The 20,595-nt window shown below is 42.5% G+C and overlaps 1 protein-coding gene across 11 annotated transcripts in view; it reads left to right on the forward strand.

Moving 5' to 3' along the window:
- The window catches only part of lrch1 (leucine-rich repeats and calponin homology (CH) domain containing 1), a 397,317-nt gene that overhangs the window by 365,105 nt on the left and 11,617 nt on the right, over positions 1 to 20,595 (forward strand). For 5 of the 11 annotated variants that reach the window (XR_011886379.1, XR_011886383.1, XR_011886380.1 and 2 more), the window contains 2 exons: positions 11,254 to 11,507; positions 13,122 to 13,209. The exons of 1 other annotated variant lie outside the window; for it this stretch is intronic. Coding sequence is in view for 4 of the 10 variants with exons in the window: in XM_072260921.1 (XP_072117022.1) it covers positions 7,303 to 7,355; positions 11,254 to 11,329 (129 nt within the window). In the remaining 6 variants the exon portion in view is untranslated. Of the gene's footprint in view, positions 1 to 6,999; positions 7,280 to 7,302; positions 7,356 to 11,253; positions 11,508 to 13,121; positions 17,106 to 20,595 lie in introns of those variants that run through there. 5 more of the 11 variants (XM_072260922.1, XM_072260924.1, XM_072260921.1 and 2 more) reach the window with 4 other exon arrangements.

The raw sequence follows: 20,595 nt of genomic DNA on the forward strand, positions 1-20,595 counted from the left end.
ATTACATCCCAACTCTATACTCAATGCTCTGATTTATAAAGCCCAGCATACCAACAGCTTTCTTCACCACCCTGTCCACATGAGATTCCACCTTCAGGGAACTATGCTCCATTATTCCTAGATCCCTCTGTTCTACTGCATTCTTCAATGCCCTACCATTTACCATGTATGTCCTATTTTGATTAGTCCTACCAAAATGTAGCACCTCACACTTATCAGCATTAAACTCCATTTGCCATCTTTTAGCCCAGTCTTCTAACTGGCCTAAATCTCTCTGTAAGCTTTGAAAGCCTACTTCAATATCCACAATGCCACCTATCTTAGTATCATCTGCATACTTACTAATCCAATTTACCACCCCATCATCCAGATCGTTAATATATATGACAAACAACATTGGACCCAGTACAGATCCCTGAGGTACACCACTAGTCACCGGCTTCCAACCTGACAAACAGTTATCCACCACTACTCTCTGGTGTCTCCCATCCAGCCACTGTTGAATCCACTTTGCTACTTCAATATTAATACCTAACGATTGAACCTTCCTAACTAACCTTCCATGTGGAACCTTATCAGATGCCTTACTGAAGTCCATATAGACAATATCGACCGCTTTACCCTTGTCAACTTTCAGAGTAACCTGTTCAAAAAATTCAGAAGATTTGTCAAACATGACCTTCCACGCACAAATCCATGTTGACTGTTCCTAATCAGACCCTGTCTATCCAGATAATTATATATACCATCTCTAAGAATACTTTCCATTAATTTACCCACCACTGACGTCAAACTTACAGGCCGATAATTGCTAGGTTTACTCTTAGAACCCTTTTTAAACAATGGAACAACATGAGCAATATGCCAATCCTTCGGCACCATCCCCGTTTCTAATGACATTTGAAATATTTCTGTCAGAGCCCTGCTATTTCTACATTAACTTCCCTCAAGGTCCTAGGGAATATCCTGTCAGGTTCCGGAGACTTATCCACTTTTATATTCCTTTAAAGACCATAAGACAAAGAAGCAGAAGTCAGCCATTCGTCCCATCGAATGAGGTCTCCCCTCATTCTTCTAAACTCCAAGGAATACAGTCCAACAGCGGACAAACGTTCCTCATATGTTAACCCTCTCATTCCCGGAATCATTCTAGTGAATCTTCTCTGTACCCTCTCCAATGTCAGCACATCCTTTCTTAAATAAGGAGACCAAAACTGCCCACAGTACTCCAAGTGAGGTTTCACCAGTGCCTTATAGAGCCTCAACATCACATCCCTGCTCCTATACTCTATTCCTCTAGAAATGAATGCCAACATTGCATTCGCCTTCTTCACTACTGACTCAACCTGGAGGTTAACTTTAAGGGTATCCTGTACGAGGACTCCCAAGTCCCGTTGCATCTCCGAACTTTGAATTCTTTCCCCATTTAGATAATAGTCTGCCCATTTACTTTTTCTGCCAAAGTGCATAACCATACACTTTCCAACATTGTATTTCATTTGCCACCTCTCTGCCCATTCTTCCAATCTATCCAAGTCTCTCTGCAGACTCTCTGTTTCCTCAGCACTACCGGCCCCTCCACCTATCTTCGTATCGTCAGCAAACTTAGCCACAAAGCCATCTACTCCATAATCCAAATCGTTGATGTACAATGTAAAAAGAAGTGGCCCCAACACGGACCCCTGTGGAACACCACTGGTAACCGGCAGCCAACCAGAATAGGATCCCTTTATTCCCACTCTCTGTTTCCTGCCAATCAGCCAACGCTCTATCCATGTATATAACTTTCCCGTAATTCCATGGGCTCTTATCTTGTTAGGTAGCCTCATGTGTGGCACCTTGTCAAAGGCCTTCTGAAAATCCAAATATACAACATCCACTGCATCTCCCTTGTCTAGCCTACTGGTAATTTCCTCAAAAAATTGTAATAGGTTTGTCAGGCAGGATTTTCCTTTAAGGAATCCATGCTGAGTTCTGCCTATCTTGTCATATGCCTCCAGGTACTCTGTAACCTCATTCTTGACAATCGACTCCAACAACTTACCAACCACCGATGTCAAGCTAACAGGTCTATAATTTCCTTTTTGCTTCTTTGCCCCCTTCTTAAATAGCGGAGTGACATTTGCAATCTTCCAGTTCTCCGGAACCATGCCAGAATCTATCGACTTTTGAAAGGTCATCGCTAATGCCTCCGCAATCTCCACAGCTACTTCCTTCAGAACACGAGGGTGCATTCCATCTGGTCTGGGAGATTTATCTACCTTTAGACTATTCAGCTTCTTGAGTACTTTCTCTGTTGTAATTGTGACTGCGCACACTTCTCTTCCCTGCCACCCTTGAGTGTCCGGTATACTGCTGATGTCTTCCTCAGTGAGGACTGATGCAAAATACTCGTTCAGTTCCTCTGCCATCTCCTTATCTCCCATTGCAATTTCTCCGGCATCATTTTCTATCGGTCCTATATCTACTCTCACCTGTCTTTTACTCTTTATATACTTGAAAAAAGCTTTTAGTATCCTCTTTGATATTATTTGCTAGCTTCTTTTCATAGTTAATCTTTTCCCTCTTAATGACCTTCTTGGTTTCCTTTTGTAAGGTTTTCTTTCTTACTTTTTAAATCTTTTTATTGAATAAGTATACAAAAAGGTAAGCCATATAGGCACTAATACACTGTTAGAATATAATAAAATTACAGGAGATATTAATACAGAAAAAAAAGTGATACAAACAATGTAATTTAAACATAACATACTAAGGTAACATAATAGTATACTAATTTATATATTTATATATATATCAATAGAGAAAAGGAAAAAAAAACCCCCAAAAAAAACCCCACCGTGCAACTAAACTAAAAGCAAAGCAAAGCAATGGGCTAACTTGGAACCAAGTAGAGTTAAAGAACTTAAAATCATGTCCTCAAACCCGACCTCCATTAAAAACAGTAAAAAAAAACAAGAAGGGTATATAAATATGGAGCAAAAAAGAGAAGAAAAAAAATTACATTAAATGAAAATATTGAATAAAAGATCTCCAGGTCTGTTCAAATTTAAGTGAGGAATCATAGAGATTGCTTCTAATTTTCTCCAAATTCAAGCATAATATCGTCTGAGAAAACCAAAAAAAGGTGGTTGGAGTGTTAAGCTCTTTCCAATGTTGTAAGATACACCTTTTCGCCATTAAAGTAAGAAATGCAATCATTCTACGGGCTGAAGGAGAAAGATTACTGGAAATTTTAGCTAGTCCAAAGATAGCAGTAATAGGATGAGGAGAGATATCTATATTCAATACCTTTGAGATAATATTAAAAATGTCTCTCCAAAAAGTTTCCAGAGTAGGACAAGACCAAAACATATGAGTTAAAGAGGCTATCTGCCCCGGACATCTATCATAAAAAGGATTAATATGAGAATAAAAGTGAGCTAATTTATTTTTGGACATATGTGCTCTATGAACAACTCTAAATTGAATTAGGGAATGTTTAGCACAGATAGAGGAAGTATTGACTAATTGTAAAATCTGCCCCCAGTCATCCACGGAAATGATAGACCCCAATTCCTGTTCCCAATCTACCCTAATCTTATCAAATGGAGCTTTCCTAAGTTTCATAATAATATTATAAATCATAGCCGATGCACCTTTCTGACATGGATTAATATAACTGTAGAAACCCTTTGGATTTATTTTCACCTTACTTGCCAAAGCAACCTCGTATCTTCTTTTAGCTTTTCTAATTTTTTTCTTAAGATTCTTTTTACATTCTTTATATTCCTCAAGCACTTCATTTACTCCATGCTGCCTATATCGATTGTAGATATCTCTCTTTTTCTGAGCCAAGTTTCCAATATCCCTTGAAACCATGGCTCTCTCAGACTTTTAACTTTCCTTTCAACCTAACAGGAACATAAAGATTCTGTACCCTCAAAATTTCACCTTTAAATGACCTCCATTCCTCTATTACATCCTTCCCATAAAACAATTTGTCCCAATCCCCTCCTTCTAAATCCTTTCGCATCTCCTTAAGGTTAGCCTTTCTCCAATCAAAAATCTCAACCCTGAGTCCAGACCTATCCTTCTCCATAATTATATTGTAACTAATGGCATTGTGATCACTGGACCTGAAGTGCTCCCCAATACATACCTCCATCACCTGACCTATCTCATTCCCTAACAGGAGAATGAGATTGGTCAGGTGAGAATTAAACAATTCCGTTTCCCTAAATTGTCTTTTCCTATCCCTCTCCAATGCTATGTCTGTTCCTATCCCACTCCAATACTTTTTATTTTCTCTTCCCAAATCCTCGATTCCATAGTAACAGAGAGCTGTGCTGAACATATACTTACTTTAGAAATTACCTAGGGTTAACCATAGCCCTCTATTTTTCTGAGCTCCATGTACCTATCCAAGAGTCTGTTAAAAGACCCTATTGTATCCACGTCCACCATCATCGCCGGCAGCCCATTCCATGCACTCACCACACTCTGCGTAAAAAGAACTTACCCCTGACAGCCAAGCACCTTAAAACTCTGCCCTCTTGTGCGAGCCATTTCAGCCCTGGGAAAAAGCCTCTGACTATCAATGCCACTCATCATCTTAGACATCTCTATCAGATCACCTCTCATCCTCCGTTGCTCCAAGGAGGGAAAGCTAAGTTGACTCAAACTATTCTCATAGGGCATGCTCCCCAGTCCAGGCAACATCCTTGTAAATCTCCTCTGCACCCTTTCTATAGTTTCCACATCCTTCCTGTAGTGAGACGACCAGAATTAAGCACAGTACTTTCCATGTGTTTTTCATTCTTTGGTAAAATTACTTTAAATCTGGTTATATTTCCATCTTCAGCAGAGCAGGCATGGTAATGTGAGTGCTTACCAGGAGAGGACAAGGCTTAACAAACTTTACAGTGTCTGAGGTCGTTATCCTGTTTGTACATCTTAAGTGTAGTTGATGCGAAAATATGTGTTCAAAAATTTAACAATTCTACCTCAAATGTTCTGGCAACATACAGAAAATGCTGGAGGAACTCAGCAAGCCAGGCAGCATCCATGGAAAAGAGTAAATGTTTTGGGCTGTGACCCTTCATCAGGACTGGAAAATAAGATGAGAAGCTAAAGCAAAAAGATAGGGGAGTGGAGGGAAAGTACAAGGTGGTGGCCAATAGATGAAACCAGGAGGGGGGAGGGGAGGGGTGAAGTAAACAGCTGAAAATTTGATTGGTGGAAGAGATAAAAGCTTGACGAGGGAGAATCCGATTGGAAGAAAGAAAAGGAGGAGCACCACCAGAGGGAGGTGATGGGCAGGTTAAGGAGATAAGATGAGAGAGGGTAATAGGCATGGGAATGGTGGGGGGTGGGGGGGAGGTAATTACCGGAAGTTTGAGAAATCAAAGTTCATGCTATCAGGTTGCAGGTTACCCAGACAGAATAACAAGGTGTTGTTCCTCCAACCTGAATGAGGCCTCATCACAGCAGTGGAGGATGCCATGGACTGAAATGTCTGAATGGGAAGTAGAATTGAAGTGGGTGGCTACCAGGAAATCCTGCTTTTTCTGGTACGTGCTCAGCAAAGCTGTCTTCTAGTCTATGTCGGGTCTCACCGATATACAGGAGGCCGCACTGGAAACAGTAGATGACTCCCAACAGACCCAGGTGAAGTGTCGCCTTACCTAGAAGGACTGCTTCAGGCCATGAATGGTAGTGAGGGAGAAGGTGTAGGGGCAGGTGTGGCACTTGTTCCACTTGCAAGGGTAAGTGCCAGGAGGGAGATCAGTGGGGAGGGACGAATGGACAAGAGAGTCACATAGCGACTGATCCCTGTGGAAAGCAGAAAGTGGGGGGGGAGGGGGTGGAAGGAAAAACCTGCCTGGTGAGGTGAGGAACCCTTTCCCTGGTACGGTGGTAGGTGAGGACGAAGCACCCTTTCCCTGGTGCGGTGATAGGTGAAGACGAAGCACCCTTTCCCTGGTGCGGTGATAGGTGAGGACGAAGCACCCTTTCCCTGGTGCGGTGGTAGGTGAGGACGAAGCACCCTTTCCCTGGTGCGGTGGTAGGTGAGGACGAAGCACCCTTTCCCTGGTGCGGTGATAAGTGAGGACGAAGCACCCTTTCCCTGCTGCGGTGATAGGTGAGGACGAAGCACCCTTTCCCTGGTGCGGTGATAGGTGAGGACGAAGCACCCTTTCCCTGGTGCGGTGATAGGTGAGGACGAAGCACCCTTTCCCTGGTGCGGTAGTAGGTGAGGACGAGGAACCCTGAGGGTGAGGTACTCTATCCCTGGTCGGTGGTAGGTGAGGATGATGAACCCTTTCCCTGGTGGGGTGGTAGGTGAGGGTGAGGAACCCTGTTCCTGGTGGGGTGGTAGGTGAGGATGGGGTGAGGGCAGAAATGTATGAAATGGATAAGATGCGGATGAGGGCAGCAATGATGGTGGAGGAAGGAAAGCCCTTTCTTTGAAGAAGGAAGACATCTCATTAGTTCTGGAATTGAAAAATCTCATCCTGAGAGCAGATGCGGCGAAGACAGACGAATTGAGAGAAGGGGATGGCATTTGTATGTGTATGTTCTGCAGGAGCAGTTTTCTAAATATACCTGATTGCATATTAGTGACAAAAAGAGTCGACGTTGGCAAGCGGTGTCTGTGAGAAAATAAGTCAGTGGGATTATATTGGAAAGACTGAAAGTCTGGAGGAAGATGGAGAATTATTGAGGAAAAGATAACACAGGGAGAACTGCAGTCCTGGCAAAGGAACTTGTAGTGCTAATTACTCCGTTACAGTCATATTGCCTACTGCACTGAATTTTGTTGGGTTTAGAGTTTTGATTATAATGGAAAATTCTATAAACTTCTTGTATTTGTTTATAATCTATTCTTTGCCACAGACTGTGCTCACAAATCTGCCAGCCTTTATTCATGTAGTACACAATCACCTGATCACAAGGTTAATTTATAGCTTTAAAATTCTACCAACTATGTGTAATTTTGTTGGCATCATTTTAAAGAGCAAGGCCCATGTTTGCACAGCCTGAATTGAATGGAATTTAATGTGCATGAAGAAAGATGTGCTTCAAAAGAGTGTTTGACTGCGACTGCATCAGATGAGTAGTTTCTATAGTGGTCCCACCATTCATAGTTGCTTACATGGGGCACTTGCATTAGCATAGCTTGGTTGTGGCTTTATCTAATGATTTAAGACACTGGCATCCAGATGTGCTATAATTTTCAATGTGTCTGGCTCCACATCTTTCTTAAATCCATTTAACAGCTTCTTGTCTTGAGTGAACTAAGCCTTTTCTTCCCTCCAGACCTCCTGGGTTTCCTCCTCTTGTGTTGTGTCAAGAACGGTGTCCAATGCAATGTGCGTAACGGTCATACTTGGAACTATGGGAAGTATCACCTGCCCAGGCCCTTGCAGTGCCGTTTCAGCACCCGCACTCTGCAAAATGGGACATATGAGCTGTACCATGTCTCGAAATACTGCTGCAAAGTGGGATGCCGAATGTACCATAGTGTTTTATATATAGAATATGCAGCATCCTGTGATACCTGCTTCCATTGAGCTGTTAGGAACCAGTTGACCCTGAGTCAGTCTCAACCAGGCTTGGAGTTTTCACTAAATTGTTCTTCATTAGTAATTGTTTGGTCCATTCTTCACAGTACACCTCAACCCCAGCAACAGACAGCAGCTGTCTGCGATGCCTACACTATGCCTCACCTTTAATATGTTGCTGTCAACACAGTGTTGATTAGATTGCCATGAAGTCACTGTCAGTGGAAGTGAGGTTGGTGGGTGGGGTTGCAGCACACACTAACTAGTATAATACTTGCTGTAAAGAAGGGTTTAGTATTTTCGCAGCATACGTGGCACATAAACTCTTCTTCCATTTTAACCAACGTTTTGATGACAAACTCCGCCATGTTCATCAGGGATGAATAACCTCACAAATGCATCTGTATTTTACTTCCAATGCAGAAAGAACGTAGTTTTCACCAGAAAATTAAATGCAAATGACATTTCTCTTGTTATTTTTTTTGTTGTATAATCTCTGTTATGCAATCTGGACCTGCCCAGAAATAGTCAGTTTGACATGGAGCCCACTGGTAATTGTTTGGTTACCATTCCTGGTCCAGAATGTGCTGCACAAGTCACTGGGAGTACACTGTAGAGAGAGAGTGTATTTTTGTTGGAAGATAAATTAATACTTCCAATGCAAAAACCAAATGTAGAAAGAAAACAACAGGAATTCTGCAGATGCTGGAAATTCAAGCAACACACATCAAAGTTGCTGGTGAACGCAGCATCTCTAGGAAGAGGTACAGTCGACGTTTCAGGCCGAGACCCTTCGTCAGGACTAACTGAAGGAAGAGTGAGTAAGGGATTTGAAAGTTGGAGGGGGGGGGGGAGATCCAAAATGATAGGATAAGACAGGAGGGGGAGAGATAGAGCCAAGAGCTGGACAGGTGATAGGCAAAAGGGGATACGAGAGGATCATGGGACAGGAGGTCCGGGAAGAAAGACAGTGGGGGGGGGACCCAGAGGATGGGCAAGAAGTATATTCAGAGGGACAGAGGGAGAAAAAGGAGAGTGAGAGAAAGAATGTGTGCATAAAAATAAGTAACAGATGGGGTACGAGGGGGAGGTGGGGCCTTAGCGGAAGTTAGAGAAGTCGATGTTCATGCTATCAGGTTGGAGGCTACCCAGACGGAATATAAGGTGTTGTTCCTCCAACCTGAGTGTAGCTTCATCTTTACAGTAGAGGAGGCCGTGGATAGACATGTCAGAATGGGAATGGGATGTGGAATTAAAATGTGTGGCCACTGGGAGATACTGCTTTCTCTGGCGGACAAAGCGTAGATGTTCAGCAAAGCGGTCTCCCAACCTCGACACAGTTTTATCACCCCTTTTTCAATCCCTTCTGACCTATGTTCGTGATACTCCTCACGCTATTAAACTTTTCGATGATCTTAAGTTCCCTGGCCCCCACCGCTTTATTTTCACCATGGATGTCCAGTCCTTATATACTTCCATCCCCCATCAGGATGGTCTCAAAGCTCTACGCTTCTGTTTGGATTCCAGACCTAATCAGTTCCCCTCTACCACCACTCTGCTCCGTCTAGCGGAATTAGTCCTTACTCTTAATAATTTCTCCTTTGGCTCCTCGCACTTCCTCCAAACTAAAGGTGCAGCTATGGGCACCCGTATGGGTCCTAGCTATGCCTGCCTTTTTGTTGGCTTTGTGGAACAATCTATGTTCCGTGCCTATTCTGGTATCTGTCCCCCACTTTTCCTTCGCTACATTGACGACTGCATTGGCGCTGCTACCTGCACGCATGCAGAACTCGTTGACTTTATTAACTTTGCCTCCAACTTTCACCCTGCCCTCCAGTTTACCTGGTCCATTTCCGACACCTCCCTCCCCTTTCTAGATCTTTCTGTCTCTGTCTCTGGAGACAGCTTATCCACTGATGTCTACTATAAGCCTACTGACTCTCACAGCTATCTGGGCTATTCCGCTTCTCACCCTATCTCTTGCAAAAATGCCATCCCCTTCTCGCAATTCCTCCGTCTCCGCCGCATCGGCTCTCAGGATGAGGCTTTTCATTCTAGGACAAGGGAGATGTCTTCCTTTTTTAAAGAAAGGGGCTTCCCTTCCTCCACTATCAACTCTGCTCTTAAACGCATCTCCCCCATTTCACGTACATCTGCTCTCACTCCATCCTCCCACCACCCCACTAGGAATAGGGTTCCCCTGGTCCTCACCTACCACCCCACCAGCCTCCGAGTCCAACATATTATTCTCCGTAACTTCCGCCATCTCCAACGGGATCCCACCACTAAGCACATCTTTCCCTCCCCCCCTCTCTCTGCATTCCGCAGGGATCGCTCCCAACACAACTCCCTTGTCCATTCGTCCCCCCCATCCCTCCCCACTGATCTCCCTCCTGGCACTTATCCGTGTAAGCGGAACAAGTGCTACACATGCCCTTACACTTCCTCCCTTACCACCATTCAGGGCCCCAAACAGTCCTTCCAGGTGAGGCAACACTTCACCTGTGAGTTGACTGAGGTGATATACTGCGTCCGGTGCTCCCGATGTGGCCTTTATTGGCGAGACCCAACGCAGACTGGGAGACCGCTTTGCTAAACTCCTACGCTCTGTCCACCAGAGAAAGCAGGATCTCCCAGTGGCCACACATTTTAGTTCCACATCCCATTCCCATTCTGACATGTCTATCCACGCCCTCCTCTACTGTAAAGATGAAGCCACACTCAGGTTGGAGGAACAACACCTTATATTCCGTCTGGGTAGCCTCCAACCTGATGGCATGAACATCGACTTCTCTAACTTCCGCTAAGGCCCCACCTTCCCCTCGTACCCCATCTGTTACTTATTTTTATGCACACATTCTTTCTCTCACTCTCCTTTTTCTCCCTCTGTCCCTCTGAATATACCTCTTGCCCATCCTCTGGGTCCCCCCCCCACCTTGTCTTTCTTCCCGGACCTCCTGTCCCATGATCCTCTCGTATCCCCTTTTGCCTATCACCCGTCCAGCTCTTGACTCTATCCCTCCCCCTCCTGTCTTCTCCTATCATTTTGGATCTCCCCCTCCCCCTCCAACTTTCAAATTCCTTACTCACTCTTCCTTCAGTTGGTCCTGACGAAGGGTCTCGGCCTGAAACGTCGACTGCACCTCTTCCTAGAGATGCTGCATGGCCTGCTACGTTCACCAGCAACTTTGAAATGTAGAAAGAACGTAGTTTTCACCACAAAAGTAAATGTGAACCACATTCCTCATTATTTTTTGAACAAAATTCCTAAATGTAACTTTGGGTCGATAAACTATTTCCCTTCAGTGTGAGAATCGAGAGGAATGGCTCATTGGTATCAGAACTGTTAGAGAGCTGGGATGTCTGATAGATGAGCCGTCTACAGACAAATGAGCTTGTTGCTTGCTTCTTTCCTGCTTCTCTCCCAGTTGCCATGTGTCTAATGGCTTTATTGTGGTACAGCAACTTTAGAGTATGCTTCAATCCACAGCTCGCATTAACATGTTGAAAATAGCATATCCATTTTTGTTTTATCTCCAGAAATCCACTTAGCAATTGCATCCAATAGTACAATGCAAGCCGGCATGCTTTCCCCATGCATGCAACTAATATAGCCTGTTCGTTCTTGTTGATATGGTTCTTGTTAAGTTTTGTATTTGTAATTTCATGCACTGTTCTTCTATTCTGCCTGCTGCCCCTTGGATAGGCTGACCTCTGCTCTCCGTACGACATCCTGCAGTCGGACGTCCACACCATTCAAAGGACTGTTGCCGCACTGCTGACAAACAGGGAGAAAGTTCAACAGCCAGCACCAACCTTTCTCACTTGGGATCTGTTTGGCTTTTGTGTATTCCACGCTTTCTTTTTAGTGCTGCTATATATTACTTACAACTGGAGCGTATTGGTTTAGAACATTGCATGTGCATATATCCTTGCACCGTGTGTATAATCCAATTACAGGTACTTGTACTCTTTTTAATACCCATTGTCTGTTTCATGCTGTTACACTGCAGACCAAGAGTTTTCCAAAGAGGGGGTGCAAAAACAAAAAGGGCATAGGTTTAAGGGGAGAGGCCAGAGAGACAGAATACTTTACAGTGCAGGCAATTCCCCATGCTCTCTGTAAGGAGTTTGTATGTTCTCCCTGTGGCGGTGTGGGTTTCCTCTCACAGTCCAAAGGCATACCAGTCGGTAGGCTGATTTGTCCCGTAATTAGGCTGGATTAAGTTGGGGGATTGCTGGGCGGTGCGGCTCGAAGGGTCAGTAGGGCCTATTTCGCACTATAAAATAATTTAAGGGTGACATCGGGGTAGCTTTTGCACTTAGAGTGTATATTTGGAATGAGCTGCCAGAAATAGTGGCTGTGGTGGGCACATTAAACATCATCTAGATAACTGCATAGATAGGAGAGGTTTAGAGGGTTCTGGGCCAAATACAGGCAGATGGGACCAGCTCACTGACAAACGTGTCTGGATGAAGGGCCTGTTTACATGCTGTGACTTAAGTGCTCATGGGTCAGCATGGGTGTGGTGGGCCGAACAACCTGTTTTTGTGATTCTTTACCATAACTGAGAATACCCTATACCTTCCTGAAAGACTGAACTCATTTGCTCCTGCATCTTAACAGTGTCATTGTAAAACCAGGATGACTGAACAAATTGTGGAATCTCTTTCTATTTGGGAAAGATACTTGCATCTCCTACCAATGGCAACTTATAAGCAAACTTGTGACTAAAATCCTTTGGCTAGGTCTAGATTGGGAACATACGTACATTGACATGAAAATAAATTGCTCTTTTTGATGGAAACCATACATCTGAGGAACCTTCAGCACCATCCAATGGTGAAACTGAGTTTCTCACTTCGTTCAAGGCCACTTTGTGAATAGGCAGGTTTGGTGATACCATACTGACTATGCTCAGATGGACTGGGCAATGTATAGGGGATCTTGCAGAAAAGGAGAAGTTGCTCTTTTAAAATACCTTGAATCATGAAGTAAAATTTGATTGCTTTTACAATGAAATCAAACTGAGAATGCGGGTGTTGTGAGGTACAAACTATTGTTGATAAAACCCATGCACTGATATCAATTCCAATTCATTGTGGCTAGCTTGGGTGCTATTTGGTCTGAGCAGGCAGGTAGTGAGATAGTCATAGTCAAATGAAAATGTTTGGGGCACATTGAGCTTGGTCATCAATATTGATGAACTGATCCTGGGAGAAATAGCTTAGGATCTCTGGTGTTTTAGTGTTTAATCTGTGTGGCTATTCATGAACTGCTGAAAAGATGTTTCAGCACTGATACAAGCTCTCTTCTCCTGATTGCTGGTGTAACTTGACTTACTTTCAAGAAAGCAGGGAGATGTACATGCCACATATGTTATGTTCCTTGTTGGAGTGTGAGTGAGCTGGAAGGCTGGTGAGTAACCTGACTGATTAGCGCTGGTCCTGATGGTAATCGAACAGAAGTTCAGAAGCCAGCTGAATTCCCCTTGCACATGTATGTCTTTGGCTCATATCAGTCTGGGAAGAATCTGCAGTAACATCTTTACTTTTTGTGCTACCTTTCCATAGGAGAAGCTATGTTTACCCCATCACATACTGGAAGGAAAAGGGTTGCTAAAACTAAGTATGACTGTTCAAGCACTGCTGAACTGGGCCATGACCAGATCCCCATTGTTTACGTGAATCCAGAACCACAGTGTTGCCGGCCTCTGGAAGTCCAGCAAGTGACATAGCCTCAAGCCCAGGACGAGTACACAGCATACAAAAGGTGGACATTTTCCTCAGCTGATGTGTGGAGCTATTTCTGTACACTAACATTTGTTTTAGAAGCATACTACATTTGTCACAGTATTTAGTTAATATGTAAACTTATCAACTACAGATAGTTACAGCTTTTGCAGAAGTGGGGAAAGCCCAACTCTTTTAATGTATTAAAGAGACACTCTTTTGTTTAGCTAATTTGTTTAATTATGACTGTTTAGTTATACAATAATGGCTTTTGGTTGTGAAGAAGTTTAGAACATAGTCATAATTTATTTATATTATTTATTCAGATGTTTTACCCGTCCATTGAGATGATGGTTGTAAATTTGAAAGGCTTGCAGCTTTTTTTTTTAAAGATTTAAGCAATTTTATTTTATGATGGTAGTTTAGTCATTTTTAGTTAATATTTGGTATCATCAGTTGAACAACCTTAAAGCTTCCTGAGAATCTGCTTGTGATCTTCATGTGATATTATGTAATGAGAGAGAAGGGCAGTTAACTCATTTAGGGCAGTGTCTGACAATGTTTCAGACTAATCAAATAAATTTTACTTACTGTTGCAAGTAAAGTAACAAGAAAGAGTTTGAATAGTTTAAACAAGTTTCTGTGGACTCTCGATTAGTTCTCCCTGGTGCTTCATTCCAGATCATACACCCTGGATCAGATAGACTGGTTGGCTGACAAGTTTAGAAATCAAATCAGTATGATTTTGACTCACTGCATGGATAGGGGAAATGAAAAGAGGGATCTTAATAACACATTGCTCAGATGAATGGTTTAGGATGACTCAAGCTATGACCAAAGGCAGGAGCGAGGAGAGGCCCAAATTACTGGAATGTTTCCTAGAACAGTGTAGCTTGTTGCTTTGACATTTGTGATTGCCCCCACCTAATATGACAGAATCTTTAAAAATTTACATCAAAAGGCCATTTTATTGATGGTAAAATTGATATTACCATACTTAATATAGGAACAATACCCAAAAACTCAACCCAGATTAGCTCTGTGGAATAACCCTGTGGTTTATCATGGATCTGTGAACTAAACCTCTAGATTTTACCATACTTAATCCATTATGACGTGCTGCAACACAGAACAGACAACTCACTGTAGTTTATTCAGGCTAACAAGTTGCCTTCCTACAGCACCTGGTAGTGCATTATCTAAATATGCAAACAGTTGTACTGAATTATGTGAGCTGCAGGAACTAACTGGAGATTTATAAGCCAAACGCAAATGCTAGTCATTAGACTTCATTGCCAATTTCGGGGACCAGTTAAAGTATAAAAGTATTCAGGAATCATTGCCCCTACCAAACGATATTGACTCACAAGTTGTTGTGTGCCAGTCTGCAGAAAGCAGTCACTTTGTAAGCCATACAGCCGGCCTTCTCTGAACACACAAACACTGCTTGCAGTTAACATGAATGAAGCTGTGTGTCCATGGCTGCCAACCCTTAGGTTTACTCACACAGATGAAGGTAGAGCTGACACCAAAAAAAATGCAGGAATATACCTGTAACTACCATTTAAAAAGAAAAATAGCCAGTTCCAAACAAAGGAAAAACTATCCTCTCAGTAGTACCTGCTGCCAGAAGTAGTTGTTAATTGGGATTGGGAAGGGGCATTGGGGATGGGGGAGTTGTGCAGAGAACCCATCTCTCTCCAACACCACCTCCAGCTGTCTGAGGAGTGGGATCAGAGGCACAGGTCCCCAAAGTTTTGGAAACAACTGTGTATGATTCTGCTCCTTTCTGAATGTGGATCTTTTGCTGCAGTTTGGTATAATAAAGACACACAGAGATATATAAATGCACCAAATATACATTGCTTTTCATATGTAACAGCTTGCATGATGCAATGCTTGTCAAATTTGTTTACTGTCAGCATTTTGCTGGGATGGGCATCATTTTCACCATTTTTGTGGTTTCTTCTGTGATGTGGAAACTTGGTCCATGGGTGAGGAGAGGGGAAGGAGGGAAATGAGTGGGCTGACCACATCAACACAATGAACATTAACAGGAGAGAGTTTTGTCTGAAGATTGATTTTAGGGTGTAGCAGTGACAGTTCTCCTAATTATGAATGGTATGGGGAAGAGGACAGTGTGACCCATCTGAAGAGTGGGGCAAAGTTCTGGAAGTGGGCTCTGAGGTGGTGTGGCAGGCCATGTGGTGGAGCAAAGGTGTGGGGGTACCGAATATAGTATTCTCCATGATAAAGGTAATCCAGCACAAGTAAATTCCATTTCTGCCTGCCAACCTCAATCAAAATTAGCTTGTCAGTGGTGAATTATATTAATGGAAATGGTGTTTTAGTAATTATTGCCAATATTTTTCTTGGTAGAAATTCCATTCATCATCTTTATGTGCCATGTTGTCTTTCATCTGTCTTTAGTCTCTTCTATTCTTTTTTCTATCCATGACCCTGATTGTTCTTGGTAAATTTTCTATAGAATTGGTTTGCTGTTGCCTTCTGGGCAGTGTCTTTACAAGATGGTGACCCCAGCGGTTATTAATACTCTTCAGAGATGATCTGCCTGACATCAGTGGTCACGTGACCAGAACTTGTGATATACACCAACTGCTCCCATGGTCATGTGATCATGATTGGGGGGCTAGGCAAGTGTGACACCTTGTCCAATGGTGAGCTGCAGGCTAGCAAAGGGAAGGAAAACCTTGCATCTCCTTTGGTGAGATGTATCTCCACTCCACCACCCTAGACGTTCAATTAGTGGGTGAAATTTGGGGCCGAGAGGGTGAAAACTGAATGCCTCAATTAGGACGAACAACTGGCAAGGGTTGGAGGGGTTACACTTCAGTATTTCAACCACTTCTTCATGTCAATTACCTGTGTAGGTTCAAGACAGTAGTTTGTTTTTCACTTTTGGAGATATTCCTGAGCACAGATTGTGGGTTTTGTGAAATTAGGGTGGGACCTGAATCGCTTGTTTGCACCCAAGAAGTGTGATATATATAAGAATGTCAGCAGCAGGTAATAATTTTACTTACAAGTACTGCAAAGGACATTGTTATCAGAAAATAAATGAATGTTGCACAGCCTCAGGAAATATCAACAGCATTCTTCCTAAGCCATAAACTCACCAAATCATCTCATCACTAATCTCAAATAACTAATACAGTCTCCTGCAGCACCTGTTTGTGAAGGAGAGGTAGTATTGACGTTTCAAGAAAAAGATAGGATCAAGCAAGAAAATCTGTTAGTTGTGTTATCATTACGATGGTGTGCATTCAAAGTGCTGCTTTTCTTTTAAACAAGATAGTAGTCAGCAGGGCACTGCAATGGCCTATGCACTTAAATGGATTTCTATTATTTTGGATAATAAGGCACAAAAGCAATCTTTGACAAATGCAGGTTGTTTCAAATCAGAAGTATATAACTAGAGGAAGCATAACTGGTAGATGAGGAGAACTTCTGATTTGCATCTTCAAGGTGAGCTGTGCTGTGCAAATGCAATTTATGTATATATATATAAAATGACCACGTGCTTCTGAAAAATCTCCAGACTGAATGTTGAATGACATCAGGTTTTCAGTTTGCAGCTGATGTCAGCTTACATTGTGTGTGTAAAAATACGCTCTAACTTTTAATATTTTGTAAAATTGTGGTTTTTAGAGAGTGCTTGATTTCTGGGAAACCCAGTTACACTTATATGGCCAAAAGATCTTCTGTTGTCTGTATATAGATTGGGAAATGTATTTTGTATGTATGGCTTTTGATGTTATCTAAAGCCATTGTACATAGTGTATATTTTGTAAAAATCACTTCTACTGTAACATCAGTAATAAAGTTGTTATTTACACAGCCTGTGTCTTCTACCTGTTATTCCAGCAGGAGTCAGTTTCACCTTGCAGAAAATTACAATGTCCCAAAACATTGTCTTATATATTTTAACTCTTGTTTAGGATTCTTGTTAACTGAATCCTAAAGAACAGTTTACAATTACCGCAAAAGTTGAACAAGCCAAACTTGAAAGATTCATGACCCCAATAGGGGGAGGGGGAATTTGTTTGGATGTGGGTGAGGTCCTTAATGAATACTTTACATCAGAACTTACCAAGGAGAGGGACGTGGAGCATAGGGAGATCAGTGCTGTGAGTGTATTGATATGCTCGGGAATTTCAGGAGGAGTTAAAGAGCATGAAGGTGGTTAAGTCCCCAGGTCTTGATGGGATATAGAGTCATAGAAAAGTACAGCACAGAAATAGGCCCTGTGGCCCATCTGTTCCATGCCAAAACCATTTAGACTACTTACTCACGTCAAGCTGCCATGGGGACCATATCCCTACCATCCAAGTACCTATCCAAACTTCTCTTAAACGTTAAAATCGAATTCATATGCTCATTCCACACTTTCATGACCCTTTGAATGAAGAAGTTTCCTATCATGTTCTCCTTAAACTTCTCACCTTTCACTCTTAACCCAAGATCTCTAGTTGTAGTCCCATCCAACCACAGTGGGAAAAACCCTGCTTGCATTTACCCTATCTATACCTTTCATAATTTTGTATACTTCTATCAAATCTCCTTTCAATTTCTTATGTTCCAGAGGATACATTCCTAACCTATTCAACCTTTCCTCATAATGCAGGTCCTCTAGACCTTGCAACATTCTTGTAAATTATCTCTGTACTCTTTCAACCTTGTTTACATGTTTCCTGGTGGTAGGTGACCAAAACTGCAAACAATACTCCAAATTAGGTTTCAGCAATGTCTTGTACAATTTCAGCATAACATCCCATCTCCTGTACTCAGTACATTGATTTATGAAGGCCAATGTGCCAAAAGCATTCTAACAGACAGAGATCACAGGCTGCAGGGATCCTCATAGCTGTAGTTTTATTCTATCAAACCTGTCCAATGCTATCACATCTGTTCTATTATATGGTGACGAGAGAAGCACACAGCACTCCAAGCAAGACACAGAAAAGTGCAGCATAGAAACAGGACTTCAGCCCATCTAGTCCATACCAAACCACTTCAACTGCCTCCTCCATCCATGTACCTATCCAAACTTTGCTGAAACATAGAAATCAAGCTCGCATGCACCGATTGTGCTGGCAGCACATTCCACACACTCATGACCCTCTGAGTGACAAACTTTTCCCCTCATGTTCTTCTTAAAATGTTCACCTTTCACCCTTAACCCATGACCTCTGGTTGTAGTCCGATGCAAACTCAGTGGGAAAAGCCTGCTTGCATTTACCCTAACCATACCCCTCAGAATACCTCTGTCAAATCTCCCCTTGATCTTCTATGTTCCAAGGAAAAAAGTCCTAACCTATTTCACCTTTCCCTATAGCTCAGGTCCTCCAGCTCTGGCAACATCCTTGTAAACTTTCTCTCTACTTTTTCAACCTTATATCTTTCCTGTAGGTGGGTGAACAAAACTGCACAATATTGTATAAGATTGTATAACTGCACAATGTTGTATAAGACATTGGTGAGGTCGAATTTGGAGTATTGTGTGCAGTTTTGGTCACCTAATTACAGGAAGGATATCAATAAGGTTGAAAGAGTGCAGAGAAGGTTTACAAGGATTTTGCCGGGACTTGAGAAACTGAGTTACAGAGAAAGGTTGAATAGTTTAGGACTTTATTCCCTGGAGCGTAGAAGAATATGGGGAGATTTGATAGAGGTATATAAAATTATGATGGGTATAGATAGAGTGAATGCAAGCAGGATTTTTCCACTGAGGCTAGGGGAGAAAAAAAAAGAGGACATGGGTTAAGGGTGAAGGGGGAAAAGTTTAAAGGGAACATTAGGTGGGGCTTCTTCACACAGAGAGTGGTGGGAGTGTGGAATAAGCTGCCAGATAAAGTGGTAAATGTGGGCTCACTTTTAACATTTAAGAAAAACTTGGACAGGTACATGGATGAGAGGTGTATGGAGGTATATGGTCCAGGTGTAGGTCAGTGGGACTAGGTAGAAAAATGGTTCGGCACAGCCAAGAAGGGCCAAAAGGCCTGTTTCTGTGCTGTAATGTTCTATGGTTTCTAATACTCCAAATTAAACCTCACCAATACTTTAGAGGACTAGAATATAAAAGAGAGCATCTAAAAATTAAGGCTTTATAAAGCACTGGTGAAGCCACGCTTGAAGTATTGTGGGCATTTTTAGGCTCTTATCTAAGAAAGGATGTGCTGACATTGGAGAGGGTTTAAAGGAGGTTCACAAAAATGATTTCAGGATTGAAAGGTGGCTGTGTACCTGTACTCACTGGGATTCAGAATAATGAAGCGCGACCTCATTGAAACCTATTGAATGGTGAAAGGCCTTGATAGAGTGGATGTGGGGAGGATGTTTCCTGTGGTGGGAGAGTCCTTGTGGGCAGGTTTACTAGAGCTGTTGTTAGTGGTTTAAACTAACATGGCAGGGGTATGGGGAACCAGTGTGATACAGCTGAGGATGATGATTGTGACATGAATGTAAAGAAGGACAAGCCAATGATTTGGTACAAATACAGACAGAGCAAAGAGTTAAATTGTACCACAGAGGCAAAATTCAACAGGGCGAAGAATGCAGGACCGAAGGTGTTGTATTTAAATGCGTGAAGCGTTTGGAATAAGGTGAGCAAACTCGTGCAATTGGAGATTGGTTCGTATGACTTTGTGGGCATCACTGAGTCATGGCTGAAAGAATACCATAGTTGGGAGCTTAACATCAAACGATATACTTTGTATCAAAAGGACAGGCAGAAAGGTATAGGCAGTGGTGTGGCTCTGTTGGTAAGAGGTAGGATTGCATCTTTAGAAGAGAAGACAGAGAGTCAGAGAATGTTGAATCTTTGTGGGTGGAGTTAAGAAACTGCAAGGGCAAACAAAAACATTATCGGAATCATATATAGCCACAAATAGTACCCAATATGTGGGGTTGAGATTACAAAGGGAGCTGGAAAGGGCATGTAATTAAGGTAATGACACAATTGTAATGGAGGACTTCAACATGCAAGAGCATTGGGAAAAACAGGTTGTTGTCAACTTGCAAGAGAGGGATTTTGCTGAATGCCTACAAGATAGCTCTGTAGAGCAGTTGTGCTTGAGCCTACTTAGGGAAAGGTTATCTTAGATTGGGTGTTGTGTAAAAACCTTATAAGGCAGCTTAATGTAAAGGAATTCTTAGGAGGCAGTAATCGTATAACCATATCACAATTATAGCATGGAAGCGGGCCATCTCGGCCCTTCTAGTCCATGCAGAACTCTTACTCTCACCTAGTCCCACCGACCTGCACTCGGCCCATAACCCTCCATTCCTTTCCTGT

The sequence above is a fragment of the Mobula birostris genome, chromosome 6 (genome assembly GCF_030028105.1).
Source record: "Mobula birostris isolate sMobBir1 chromosome 6, sMobBir1.hap1, whole genome shotgun sequence".
Taxonomy (NCBI): domain Eukaryota; kingdom Metazoa; phylum Chordata; class Chondrichthyes; order Myliobatiformes; family Myliobatidae; genus Mobula; species Mobula birostris.